The sequence below is a fragment of the Drosophila subpulchrella genome, chromosome 2R, assembly GCF_014743375.2.
Source record: "Drosophila subpulchrella strain 33 F10 #4 breed RU33 chromosome 2R, RU_Dsub_v1.1 Primary Assembly, whole genome shotgun sequence".
Taxonomy (NCBI): Eukaryota; Metazoa; Arthropoda; class Insecta; order Diptera; family Drosophilidae; genus Drosophila; species Drosophila subpulchrella.
Window position 1 is genome coordinate 5,047,141 of NC_050611.1, and position 13,882 is coordinate 5,061,022.

The 13,882-nt window shown below is 43.1% G+C and overlaps 2 protein-coding genes across 3 annotated transcripts in view; both read left to right on the forward strand.

Annotated features, from left to right (window-relative positions):
• Window positions 1-13,882, forward strand: part of LOC119548974 (rap guanine nucleotide exchange factor 4) — a 43,322-nt gene that overhangs the window by 6,296 nt on the left and 23,144 nt on the right. Inside the window, exons 4-5 of one of the 2 annotated variants that reach the window (XM_037856563.1) lie at window positions 310-452; window positions 531-625. In XM_037856563.1, coding sequence (XP_037712491.1) covers window positions 310-452; window positions 531-625 — 238 coding nt within the window. Of the gene's footprint in view, window positions 1-309; window positions 453-530; window positions 626-4,363; window positions 4,952-13,882 lie in introns of those variants that run through there. The other variant, XM_037856564.1, reaches the window with a different exon arrangement.
• LOC119548975 (cytochrome P450 6a2) lies at window positions 11,805-13,598 on the forward strand. Its single transcript, XM_037856565.1, has 2 exons — window positions 11,805-12,955; window positions 13,024-13,598. Exons 1-2 carry the CDS (start codon window positions 11,854-11,856, stop codon window positions 13,440-13,442), a joined length of 1,521 nt encoding a protein of 506 aa, XP_037712493.1. The 5' UTR covers window positions 11,805-11,853; the 3' UTR covers window positions 13,443-13,598.

The window sequence follows — 13,882 nt, forward strand, 5'->3', positions numbered from 1 at the left end:
TACATTTTTCATAGTACTAAAAATTGTTTAAAATAATGTCGAACATAAAACTTAGGTACTTTACAAATAATAGTAATTGTATTTTGTTGTTTGCTTTGTAATTTAAACTTTGTATACTTTCTAATTGAATTTATTGATTTATTTTTATGACGCGGGAAGCTGATTAAATAAATAAGGGGAATTGCAAAATATTTGGTTTATCAAAATAAATATTTACCTTTTATATGCTGAAACCCAAACTAACACGGCTAGTGATTATAATAACATATTATCGTGGCCAACCACTAATGAAAAACACATTCTTTGCAGTCCTTGCGACCGAAACCTGCGTGATGTGGAGCTCATTTCGTGCCGCCTGCGTCGCGTGGAGCCGCTGTGTCGCCTTCCGGGATCTGCGCTCCAGCAGTTGGCCATGTGCGGGTTCTACGAGGACCTGGAGAAGGGAGTGACTCGTGAGTGTTGGATGGAGTGGATTTGATATGCAGCGGCGGTGGCTAACGGAGACCCTCTATCATTTTTCATCCCCCCAGTTTTTCGTGCCGGCGAACAGGGCCGCTTTTGGTATGCAGTGCTCGGTGGATCGCTCGAGGTGCGATACCATGGCCATGCGGATGGCGATGGCAAGGTAAGTCCTGGATGAGACGAGGTGCTGTTCTGTCAGAGGCCCGGAGTGCCAGACAATGCCGTGCTGAGCAATATAATTGATAGCGATTATACGGCATCCCCACCGCGTTGCATATCCGATGTGCACGATGTTCAATATTCCGGGGATTTCGATTTCGGCCAGGGGGAGATAGGGGCTTTCGAGTGGGGGCGTGCCTGGCTGCGGTCTAAGCCCCCCGTTTTATCCATCGATGTGAACAGCAGGAAAAAGGAACTGCTGACAGCGATGAAAGGCCGGGCATTCGCCTCGATTCCCCCCGCCAATCATATCGGTTTGTGGCATTCCATTTTTTCCGTTCCGTTTTTTTTCCCTCCTTCTGGCATTGTGCTTGCCGCAGCAACATTAATTTCCGCCAGGATATTGGCCAGCAGTTTTTTCCAGCCCAATGTTCGGAATGTCCAAGTACATATGTGCGCTCTGTGAATGTGTATCTCGCCATGGCCGGGTTCATTTTGCGGGGCCTGTTCAGAGAGGTGTCTGCTAATTGAAATGGTCCGAATTGGCCAAGAGGGTCTGCGAATCCTCCTCGTAGTGCTCTCCTTGCCCGAGTGGCAAGTGGCAGCAATGCAAATTCGAGTATTTATGGTTAAGTGGGGCATGACAGTGGCAGTGGCATGCCCGACCTCAGCTTACTAATATGGTGACTGTGGCTTGTCGAGTGTGTGGCTGTGGAGATTGCAATGGCGGTGCCCCATGTGCATGAAATGCTGCGCCATCCTTTTTGGTCTTGCCAGCAGAGGATTCCTTTAAGGCAGGTTATTTAATTATGATAAAATATCCTTCAATTCCTTTTATGCTCTCTGCCTTGCTTATAACTTTGTCAATGGTGGTTGCCCACTTTACATTTATCTGGAAATTTTTTTTTCCACTTGACAAATGTATCTCTCCCTATATATGTGTACTATAATCACATACTTCTTTTCATATTCATTTTAAGGAGAACGAGAAAACGAACCTTACTCTTCACTTTAAACTAGAGTTGTTGATATATCGAAAATATCGATATTCCGATATTTTTTTATAAATATGATATATGTATATCGTGATATTGATTTAGGATATATATCAAAAATAAGATATTTGGTATCAATTTTTTTAAGAAATTATTGAGTTGGTTACATTAAATCCATGCTATATCTTATATATATATTTTACATATTTATAAATCATGTTTTTTTTTTATTTACCTAATGTAGATTTGTTTTGGTATAATAAAAGAGTTTAATATGCTTTTACAGCACTAAAGCGACTTTTCTTTGAAATAATAAAAGATCAACAACATCGAATATATCGATATTTTTACTTGATATTTTAAATATCCTTATCAAATTTTTTTTTTTTAAGAAATATTATCGATACGATATTTGTTTAAAATTTTCCTTAAACTTTAGTTGTTGTTTTCTCGTAGCTAAAAGTAGTGTTTAAACGATTTAAATCTAAATTGTCATACTTTATGACAGTTTAAAATCCACTTTTATGGTTTCATAGTCTTTTTAACCGGAAAAGTAAAATTTATTGTTTAATTATTTTTTAACTTCTTTCAATTTTTTTAAGACCATTTTATTCTGCGTTTTCAATTCTTTTTGATCTACCCTGAAAATTAGTAAGGAACCGTTTTCAATCGAGGACCTACACAAAATCTTTACATTTACTCCGGCTTATCAAAGCGCTTGCTTCCTGTTGACATCTTCGTTGACCCGATTTTACCGCTTCTACTTACTTTTGCATCATTTTTCCACCTGATTGGCTTTGGGAAAAGCCCCGAAACGGAATTGCCTGCGGGCAACCCCCGCAATTATACCATAATACATTATTCAAGCGAGTTCACATTGGTTTTGGGCCTTTGAAACCGTTTTTGACACTTCGTATGCCGAATGGCGAGTGTTATGAATTTTCGTGAATGAGCGTGGCGTGCGGCACGCAAAGCCCAATTTCCAGAGCCGGATAAGTATATATCAGCTGAATGCCGAGAGTCAGTCCCTTGAAACAAAGAAGAGCCCTATCAATAGCCATGCAATTAATTTGGAGTGATGCGAGATGCGAGAGGTGCCTCTGCTCATCAAAAATAGAAGCCGCTTCTGGAAATTTATGTGAGAATGTGAGACTCCGCCGGCTGCCATTTGGTGCGAGTTCCGTTTCGAGTTGTGTGGATTTCCCCTTTGGCCCGGGGTTTATCCAACGATCCACAAACCAAGATCACGTGATGAAGCCAATTTGGGACTAATGAAATGCGATGCCTGCCCGCCATAAGTAGCAAAAACAGCTGAAGCAGTTACAAATTGCAACTAATTTATAAATGTCTTAGGAGTCTCTTGAAAACCCAAAGCTCTGCGGGTAAAGTCAAGTGTGGGCGTTCCACCTGCAGAGCGCCGTTATAATTGAATATAATACTGCAATGGAATCTGCATTCGGGAATCTGCATCACCCACAACCCACTCCGCCCTCTTCCATTCGACCTTGCTGTGGGCGTGCATGTAACAAAGTATCTGCAAGATACCTACCTTTCAACTTGAGTTGTAGCTCGTCTAGCTCGATTTCATGTCTCCTGACCCGTCGACAGGGCCACGATTAATCTTTGTTATGTGTCGACGACGCCGCCGTGGCCGCAAACATTGCCGGATCCAATTAAAATGATTATATAATTATGGCCGGAACGCCCGGCCAGAAAAGCCATCAAACTAATGAAAATGCTCTGGAAACTGAAACTTAGCCCACATGTAATTATGCATCATTAGGTGCAGGTACACCATCTATGGCATGGGGCTTCCTCCGGACCAGTTTCGGGGCCAAGGCATCGATATTCAAGTTCAAGCACTTCGTAGGTGTTGCTTTTGAAGAGCAGGTATTTGATCTAAGCGACCCGAAAACGGAGAAAGCAGCTCTATTGTTGGGTTTCCCGATAAATAATTGGATGAGGCAGTGAAAACTTGAATAGAACACTCCAGATAAAAGGGAGCAGAAGCCGCAAAACCACAACACGAATTGGTAAGAGCCATTTCCGCACCAGCACTTTGAAGCGGAAGCATTCGGGTTGTATATGCGCAAATCAAAGATACTCTCTGCTAACCTCATTCTGTTTGTGGCCCCGTTGGCCCAAACGTTTAATTAGCCAAAAACTCAACAATCTTGTCCAATTTTGATGGGAGTCATTTGCATACGATGGAATCACCTGACCAAAGGTCCAGCAGATAGGGTTTACTGTTAAATCCAATCATGTTGGTGATTAAACACAGATTCACGCAGCCAGCTGGTAATTAGTGTTTTCAGAGAATATCTGTCAGATGCCAGAATTAGAATGAACAGAGATACTTGTCTGCTTGTCTGCTCGTCTACAACTAAACAAAGCCACCGAGTCGAGTGGAGAGATGAACGAGGGCTGCTGCCACTTGAGACGGCAGTGACAACAATTTGTCGCTTTTCATTAAATTCTACGACACCCCCATATGACCCTCCATCGCGATGATCTTCTGCCCCGTCCCAGGTTTCGGGATGTGTAAATATAAACATCCAGGGGGACTGGAGGGCCGAAGATCTGTGCTCTCGTTTGTGTTTGTTTTCAGTTTGGATTTGCCTTTGCTTTTCTGTCAAACAAGTTGGCGACGTCGGCAGCGAAGTTGCCCACATATGCGCTTGTGCGCGACCAGCGGAATGTATCTTTCGGATACTTTAGCGCTGCCACAGAAATTAATACGTGCCGAGCTCTCCAGCGGCGCACAACTCGATCGCTGGCTCGCTACCTCTACCCATATCTCTATCTCTACCTATACCCATACCTCTCTCCATATCTGAGACCATCCGTATCTGTTTCTGTTGCTGTTGCTGTTTCTGTGCGGAACCCGTGTATCTTCGGCAATTGAAGTTGGCGATGCCGCGAAAAGTGCGTGGGCCTCGCTGAAAGACTCGCGCGAGGGCGTCGTAAGGCCTGGGTAAACAAAAATATTCGCCATATCGAAATAAACCAGTTAAATATCGGGTGTTTTGGCTAGCCAATGGCTAAAAATGTAATCCACACACAGGCCGCAGCCCGTTCGTTCCGAGTGCAGTTTTGAAATTGTTTATGCAATGTGCAATTGTGTTTAAAATTTATTACCTTCAAAGCGAAACAAAGCAAGGCAGTCGAAAAATACATTTCTTGCTTTTGTGGTGATTCAACAGCTGCAGTGTGTGTAAACAAAACGGCAGAAAAACAAAGCCGCAATATGGAGGAATTTAATTCAAGTTGATTTCATTCATTAAATCTGGATATCTGGTTGAAAATTAACAGAAAGAACAGCGAATACTTTACTGGTGCGTATTTGAGTTTGTATTTGCCATACAGGGTTCTTATCTCCCTCCTGGGCTCTTATCTGCTTGGGGAGGACTGTTTTCGGAATCAGTTGGGTAAACCTGAAACCAGAATGGGTATACATATATAAGACGTCATTATATCTACTTGTAAATGAGTGGGCACGCACAGCACTTCCGGAAAGATGAGTAAAGGTTTCCGCTGTCAACTTAGCCCGGCTCAGTTCATCTCCCTTCATTTCACCCCACATCATCGTCAGATTCACAAATCGCATAAATAACGGCCCAATAAATACGATTTGCATAATTGATTAAAATTATTTGCCAAATGCTGGGCTCCGAAGTTGGCCAGCAGGTGAACCACTTATGTAAGCCAGACCATTGGGCCAGTCAAAATAATAAATATAAACACAAAAGGCAGAGCAGATCGGAGCTGAATAGCCATTGAGATGATTGATGGTGCTACAGGTTAGCCAAGAGCCAATAAAATGCATAAATGAATACCCAAGGAGGGCAGGGTGGAGGCATCGCTATAATAAATGCAGATGAAGATGAAAGATTGATAATGCCCGGTGGGGGAGTGGATGGTATACAGCTACCGATAAAGACATTGCCCACAGTCGATGAGAAATACATAGTGAGATTTATGTTTATCGGGGCCTTTGCCGAGGAAACTTTGTTTGCAGCAACTTAATTGGGCCCCGGCTGGGAGGTGGGGGGACTACAACCTTGCTAAAGGTCAAAAGGCAAATGACTGCACATTTCCCTCAGCTTCAACCGACAACCCCTTCCAGCCATATGGCCCTGCTCTTCTGTAACCCCCATCCACCTTATATACCTCATCCTCCGCATCCCGTCGCTCAAATACTAATAATGCTCGTGTTTTATACTTTTTATGGATCAATAAGTTTGGCCTGCATGCCACGGAGCAACATCATCGAGGGAACTCCTTCTCCCGAGATCGAGGTGCTTTTAATAATCTTTAATAGCCTGGGCGAGAGAGCGAGTTTGAGTGGGCGGTTAAAAAGCAGTCTTCTGGGCCCATAAACAAATATGTTTGTGTGAGCACACACACATATGCGCATATTATGATATTAATCAGTATAAAAGTGGCTTTAGTAATTTTTATTAATTTACCAGAAACGGGAATGGGAAAGGCAATTATCCTTTCCCAGGTATCACCAGGCTCACCGCCCCATTTGGGCCATTTAAAGTTTTCTCACTCGCACAAAAGTTCTCATTTCATGGGAAAAGTTTGTAATTAAATAAGTTTATAATGGCAAATTAGACGAAAAAAATACAGTTTCATCGTGCGAGTTTTCCCATTAATAAGTTAAAAATAATTCAATTAGCATACACGCGCCATTGGAAATGAGCAGATTTCTTATCTTTTCCACCCTCGATATCTCTCAACATTGGTTCGTTAGATAAGCCTGAACATCGATTCGCGGAAAGCCTTTCGAAAAATATTCTCAAATTATGCAAATAACCTGCTGATAAGGTGCTAAAAGATACATACTGACACACAAACAAGTATATAACGAAAATCAAATATGAGATACAAACAAATTATTGCCCAGCGAAGGGGAGTGTTTGAATGGAGGGACGTGCTTGTCATAAATTCGTTCGCGTTAAAAAATTCAAACGCGCCAAATATGAAAAATCGCCTACACTGTATGTAAAATCTGTCGGAATACCCTGACAAAAGAACGATGTATATGGCAAGGTCAAGAAGATGGTATCTTAGAGTTCATAAAAAATCTAAAGAAATAACGGATAGTTCTTATAAGAACTTCTGAACAACTTTAAAGTTAGATTTCAGGCACTCTGTTATCTAAACTTTAGTAAATTTTATTTTTATATTTGAAAATGCCACTTAAAAACTTTTGCTTTCTTTCGAAATCTAAATTCTTAAGAACTTTTTAACAATTTTAAATGGTTACTCTGTTGTTAAAAGCTTTTGTAAATGTTTTTTGTTCATTTCCAAATTCTGCTAAGGAAGCTTTAACATTTCACAATAAACTTTCATTTATTTTTAGAACGAATGTTCTGATAACATTAAGACATAATAGGGTATACAAAAGTTCGATTTAGGAAAATTACTTTCCGTCCTTTTTAGAATTTACCGATGCAGATGTACAACATTTTTAGCTTTCGAAGCCTATAAACAGCAGAAGCAATGAGAAGAACACAACGAAAATCTTCAGCAAAAAAGTATGAAAACGTTTTTGCCGCTGCCATGGCAATAAGCTTAATGGCAGCATTTGATGTCGATTACCATAAATAATATGTTGGAGAAAAAGATAAAACTCGGAGCACACGACTCGGCAGACAGAAGGCGTTGAATTAGCCGAGTCGAGACTCAGAACGAGACTGCCACAAAAAGAGGCCCGACCTTGCCCCAGACACTTGTGGCAGTCCAAGTTCATGCTGGATGAGGAATGGTTCCTTACTTTTTGCTCATTGTAGTGGAAACGTGGAAATTAGAAGGCAAATTTTCGCCTGGTCTATGCCACTTGGGATCTCTCTTATTTTTGGGCGCATAAAACTTTATGCAGCGAGCAAAATCAATATTTGCACAATGGAGAATTTCCAATTTGATTGCCTGGGGTTGAGATTCGACTCGGTACTGTTGCCTTTTCGCTTTTTCACTTTCACTTTTTATCAACAAATCGGGTTGAGTTCAGATTCGCGTGCGGAATTGAGTTAAACAATGTTCTTATCGACTTTTTCTGCTCTGCGAAAAGTTTGCTCAGCATGCGTTTTGCCCAATTTACATTTCAGGGCGGAAAAAGTGGGTGATTCTGTGGGGTTGTTCGGGGGTTTTTCAGCTGCGGCGAAGGAAAAAAGCCAAGTTGCCAAACCAACAAACCCACTGCCAACAGAAAACAGCAAGCAGCCACTTCAGCAGTGACAACTTCAAAAGGTTTTTATACACAATCATACTCTTTACCTTATTTCTCGACATGCCCATAAAGGGCAATCGTGATTTGGCGCTGTCGCCGTTGAAACCGTAGAAACCTAGTTAAATTTATTTTCGCTGCCGTGGGCCAAAACTAGATTTGCCAAAACGGGTAGCAGACAACAATTAATTTCCTTTTGAAAACACACTTTGTTTTCATTTGAGTGGAAATTTAATTTGATGCGTGAATACAGCTCCATTTGAATAATTGATTTCTGATACATTCTATTTAATCCATTTAAATTCAGCCAGCAGTGTGCAAACTGTGGAAACTGCAATGGTTCGGTTTTTGGACGGGTTTTTCAGTGGCATATATGGCCATATATAAGAGTATTGATTTTTCTCCTGCCTTTGGGCCATGTGCCCCACGTTCTTAATGCCCGTACCGCATCATGTTTATGTGCTGTGGGTCCAATAAAATGTGTGTTAACGCTGCTCCGCCCACGATTTTTGGAAAGGAATACGCCCACACCTACGCCTAGACCAGCCTCATAATGAATAAGAATTATGCTGATGTTTTCCGGCCCATTTCCCTCCACGGCCAGCCTTTCTTTTTATTGCCAGCTTTAATATTTCATTACAAATGGCTTTGTCATTTATTTGGCCAAAGCTGTGCTACTCTACTTGTTCCTTGGTATTCACGGCACAAAAGGCAATTTCGGTTTAAAGTGCGTATACGCCACGTGGTGCCATCTGCCCGTGGATGGGCATATAAAACATATTCCCGGTGCTTTCGAGCGAGCGAGTTTTATCGCCCCTCGTAAAAGCGAAACTCCGTGTGGCAGCCTCTGGTGCTCTGCTCCAGTTGCAGCAACATAAGTCAACATTTTTGCAACTTGGCCAATGGTTCGAGTGACAATTTGTGTCATCTTGCCTGATGGACAGCTGGAATATCGGGGGGCTCTCTCTCTTTTGACACATTGACCCAGCACTTGTCAGTGCATCACGCCTCATATGGCCTTTTATGGCTTCCGCCGAAGACGCCGCTGCCAATGACGATTCCGAGATGAAACAAAGCCCTTGGCACACAATCAGCGGCGAATCAATAGGAGACAGCAGCTGCCAGACAATCACGTCTCGAATATGTCAGCCCAGAAATTCAATCAGCCATCATCCCGCTGCTCCAAGTGCCCGATTGTGATTGAAAAATCCCGCCAGAGGAATTCGCCATTGTCATCCTGTGACAAAATGGAATCCTGCCGGCTAATTATTTCTCCTGGGGCGGCTTTAATTGAAGTAGGTTCTGTGCACTCCAGCAGCTTAAAGCCGATTACGATTTTATCATCAGCGTTATGAAGATTACGGGTGGAAAAGGTTCTGGTTATGGGCTTCTGCCCGGAGGGCTTCTCTTGTATTTGCTGTGTGTGTTTCTGTATTTATGTAGGGGATTTCCCCACCTCGAGTTGGCTTCTTATTGTGATTTACATAATACGCAGACGCAACATCAGTGTGTCGCCCCACAGGAAATGCAGAAATCTGGCGCTGCTCACGATTTGTTTAGATTGCCCCGACATCCAGACACAAATAAAACTAATTTATTCAAGGCGTGCGCCTACCGAACACATGTAGTCTACAGCCTGGCGGGGTTTGGGATGGGATTTGGCCGTGCTCATTCAGAATTTGCATTTGAAAGAGCTGTCTTCGGGGCCCAACACCTCGGCAGAGCAAACAATTAGTCGACTGTTTGCAAGAAGTCCCCGAGATGCGACGCATCTGCAATTAGCCAGGCTGTCTCCCCGAAGACAACAATCCAGCAATCCGGCAGAACCACATCAGCAGTCAGATGTCGACTTATGGCAGACTTGGAGAACCCTCGAGCGCATTCTTCAAGAATCTGCATTGTGCGCCGCCTCGTCTGTTTTTCCATTGTTTTTCTGCATCTTGGGGCCCTTCTTGCAGCTCTTTAGCTGCATTTAGATTTGCATTTTATTTAGCGCATAAGTGCAGTCAGAGGAGGCAATCTAGTTTTTTTCCAGCCGCTTCTTTGTTTCTTTTTGTGTGCTTCATTATGCCAAGAACGCCTCGCTTTGCATTATTTTCGTTTCACATCTTAATGCGAGTTTTTGTAGGAATAATAAAAACATAGTGACACATGTGGGCCGAGGTTGAGCTCCGCAAGGTCAAGCTGGAGGATTAAAATTCGAAACGACATGGAAGAATCGAATCCGTTGCTCACTTTTCCTCTTTTTCACGCCACACTGGAGCCCAGACTCCGGCTTAAAAGGGGGATATATTAAAGTGTCAGTTGCACATGTAAGCCACACAGGAGCACTCACAGAGTAAGACAATGACAGCCAAGGACACTCCGGGAGACAAGGACTCTTTCCTATGCCAATAATGCAGGCAACTTGTGATAAGTGATGCACAAGGTCAATATTGCCTCGCTGGCGCTCGCTTTCTCCGCTTCCTGCAATTGGAGAAAATAAATCCGCCATAATCGCGTTAGAGTCCCCCCCCCTCCCTTCAGCAAGAGAAATGGGGAATTACCCCCGACAAATGCACATCCTAATCGGCTTATACCCCTTTGGAACGCGACTCGGGGAGCGGGTAACCATAAGCTTAATCGGAGCGTTAAGCACACACAATTGTGGGACTCAGAAGTATAAAGAACTCACTACCCATAATGATGTTCCCTATTAAATTATTACGTTTTATCAACATTTCTTGGAACTCATTCAATTCTGACTTCTTACTTCTGCCAATGGAAACTGAACTACTTTGATAACAAGCTCTAATAAGCTAAAATCCATTACACCTATATAAGGCTTTGGAGCCTCTGCTGCTATAGCTCTATAATTAACAGACCTCTTAGCTTTTAATTTTAACGATAAGATAATATAAGATAACAATAAGCTTATATTACATTTTTTTATAGGTTATTTAATCTATTTCACCTTTTATTGTCACTAGCTTAGAATCTTACTATTGATTAACTCAAATAGGTTGGAAATTAAATAAGCTTTAAATCAATATTACTACTTTCTCTCTTAACTTTCTATTTAATTCACATTCATTACCAAGATTTCAATACTATTAATCTAGTTAACCTCACCTTGATATACCGTAGAGTAAAAGGGTATATTGTTTTTCTTGAAAAGTGTGTAATAGGTGGAAGAAAGCGTTTCCGACCCTATAAAGTATATATATTCTTGATCAAGTCCGAGTTGGACTAGTCATGTCCGTCTGTCTATCTGTCCATCCATTCCAATAAACGCTAAGATCTCGGAATCTATGAAAAAAAAAGTTGGGATAAGGCATGCAGATTCTAGAGATTCTTGCGCAGCACAAGTTTATTTCAAAAAGGTAGCACACGCCCACAAACACCCATAGTTTTTTAAAGATTTAAAAGTGTAAATGCGATTTGGTTTTTTTATCCATACCTATCTCAATTATCAACATATCTACAAATTTTTCAATCGGACCATTTATTAAAAAGTTATGACCAAATATTGTTATCGCCGCTAGATGGCGCCCTTCATCTCTTTCGATCTCCCTTGCGCTCCCTTTAGCTGAGCAATGGGTATCTGACAGTCGAGGCACTCGACTATAGCGTTCTTCCTTGTTTTGCTTTACAATGTGTGATAAAACCTGATGGGAATTACTTATGTTATGTTATCAGTGATCACCAACCGGTTTGTTTAACAACAATCTCGTTATCGTTTGTTTACATTTTGAACCACGAACACTCGTACAGTGAAACGTCCAGAGAATTTGTAAATATCTCTTAGAAGGCGCTCTTAGAACGTTCCTTAGAAAGTGCCTAGCGTTATCGCCGTGTCTATAATCATGACAACCGACTAAAAATATGCACAGTCATGCTTATATGGTCAATCGCGTTGTTTCCAAACCCTATAAAATGTGACCGAACTTGTTGTGGTGATCAGTAAATCGTCGTAGGTCGAGCACGACGAATGAAAAGCGGGAATCGGACTAGCCAAACAAAATGTTTGTTTTAATTTATTTGGTGCTTGCGATATCATCGCTTTTGGCCTACTTGTACCACCGCAACTTCAACTACTGGAAGCGTCGCGGAGTGGCCCATGATACCCCACATCCTCTTTATGGAAATATGGTCGGATTCCGGAAGGATAGGGTGATGCACGACATCTTCTACGACTACTACAACAAGTACCGGAAGAGCGGCAACCCCTTCGTGGGCTTCTACTTCCTGCACAAGCCGGCCGCCTTTATCTTAGACACCAAGCTGGCCAAGAACATACTGATCAAGGACTTCTCCAACTTTGCGGATCGCGGACAGTTCCACAACGGGCAGGATGATCCGCTCACCCAGCACCTGTTCAACCTGGACGGCAAGAAGTGGAAGGACATGCGCCAGAGGCTGTCGCCCACCTTCACCTCGGGCAAGATGAAGTACATGTTCCCCACGGTGATCAAGGTGTCCGAGGAGTTTGTCAAGGTGATGACCGAGCAGGTGCCCGCCACCCAAAACGGAGCTGTGCTCGAGATCAAGGAGCTGATGGCCAGGTTCACCACCGACGTGATTGGTACTTGCGCCTTTGGCATAGAGTGCAATACCCTCCGTAATCCCGTCACCGATTTCCGCACCATGGGGCAGAAGGTGTTAACAGATATGCGGCATGGAAAGCTGCTCACCATGTTCATGTTCAGCTTTCCCAATCTGGCCAGGAAGCTGAGGATGCGCATGATGCCCGAGGATGTGCACCAGTTCTTCATGAGGTTGGTGAACGACACGATTGCCATCAGGGAGAAGGAGAACTTCAAGAGGAACGACTTCATGAACCTGCTCATCGAGTTGATGCAGAAGGGCAGTGTCACCCTGGAGAACGGAGAGGTGATCGAGGGCATGGACATCGGCGAGCTGGCCGCCCAGGTGTTTGTCTTCTATGTGGCCGGCTTCGAGACCTCCTCCTCGACCATGAGCTACTGCCTCTACGAGTTGGCCCAGAACCAGGGCATTCAGGACAGGATGAGGAGCGAGATCCAGACGGTGCTGGAGGAGCACGAGGGGCAGCTGACCTACGAGTCCGTCAAGGCCATGCGCTACTTGAACCAGGTCATCTCAGGTTGGTTTCTACTTTTGCCTATGCCCCAGGAGGTTTCCTAACTTATTCCTATAAATATTAATATTCAGAGACCCTGAGGCTGTACACTTTGGTACCCCATCTGGAGCGAAAGGCTCTTAATGATTACGTAGTGCCGGGTAATCCCAAGTTCGTTATTGAGAAGGGCACTCAAGTCTTGATTCCCGCCTGTGCCTACCACCGCGACGAGGATCTGTATCCGGATCCCGAGACCTTCGATCCGGACCGCTTCTCGCAGGAGAAAGTGGCCGCCCGCGACTCCGTGGAGTGGCTGCCCTTTGGCGATGGGCCTAGAAACTGCGTCGGAATGCGATTTGGCCAAATGCAGGTCCGCATCGGCCTGGCCCAGATCATCAGCCGGTTCAAGCTGTCCGTTTGCGACCAGACAGAGATCCCACTGAAGTACACACCCATGTCCCTAGTCTTGGGCACCGCGGGTGGCATCCACTTGCGGATGGAGCGCATCTAGATGTGCTTCATAAGTGCCATTGTATATTTAGTTTAATCACAAGTGATATAAACTAGGGTAAGCATTTTGTTGTGAAAGACTTAAAGTACCATTCGTGTGCAATGTCTGTGACTGAACTCCACCTTTTATCTAATAAAATACACATGTTGAACTAAATAAATGCATTTTAATTAACAGACATAGAAAGGGGTAATGATGTTTAAGCCAATTAAGACCCTATTTAAATATTACATTAGACAAAGGCTGATATCTATGTTATTTCTTCTAAACTCCAACTGGCTTAATTATGATAAATGCCACTTGTTTACTGTTTGGATGCCTTATATGACTTCAAACAAGATGCATTCACACCAATGGTGTTCCCATCAGATTTGCAGGCTCGTAAATTGCATTCGGGCAAAAGCGGTTTATCTTGTGGCAGCATGCCACACGATTCGCCA

Bases quoted from the DNA above. Each gene is read 5' to 3' on its own strand.
- LOC119548975 (XM_037856565.1), top strand. From the start codon at position 11,854: ATGTTTGTTTTAATTTATTTGGTGCTTGCGATATCATCGCTTTTGGCC. The intron at 12,956-13,023 runs GTTGGTTTCTAC...ATTAATATTCAG, and splicing joins CTTGAACCAGGTCATCTCAG to AGACCCTGAGGCTGTACACT.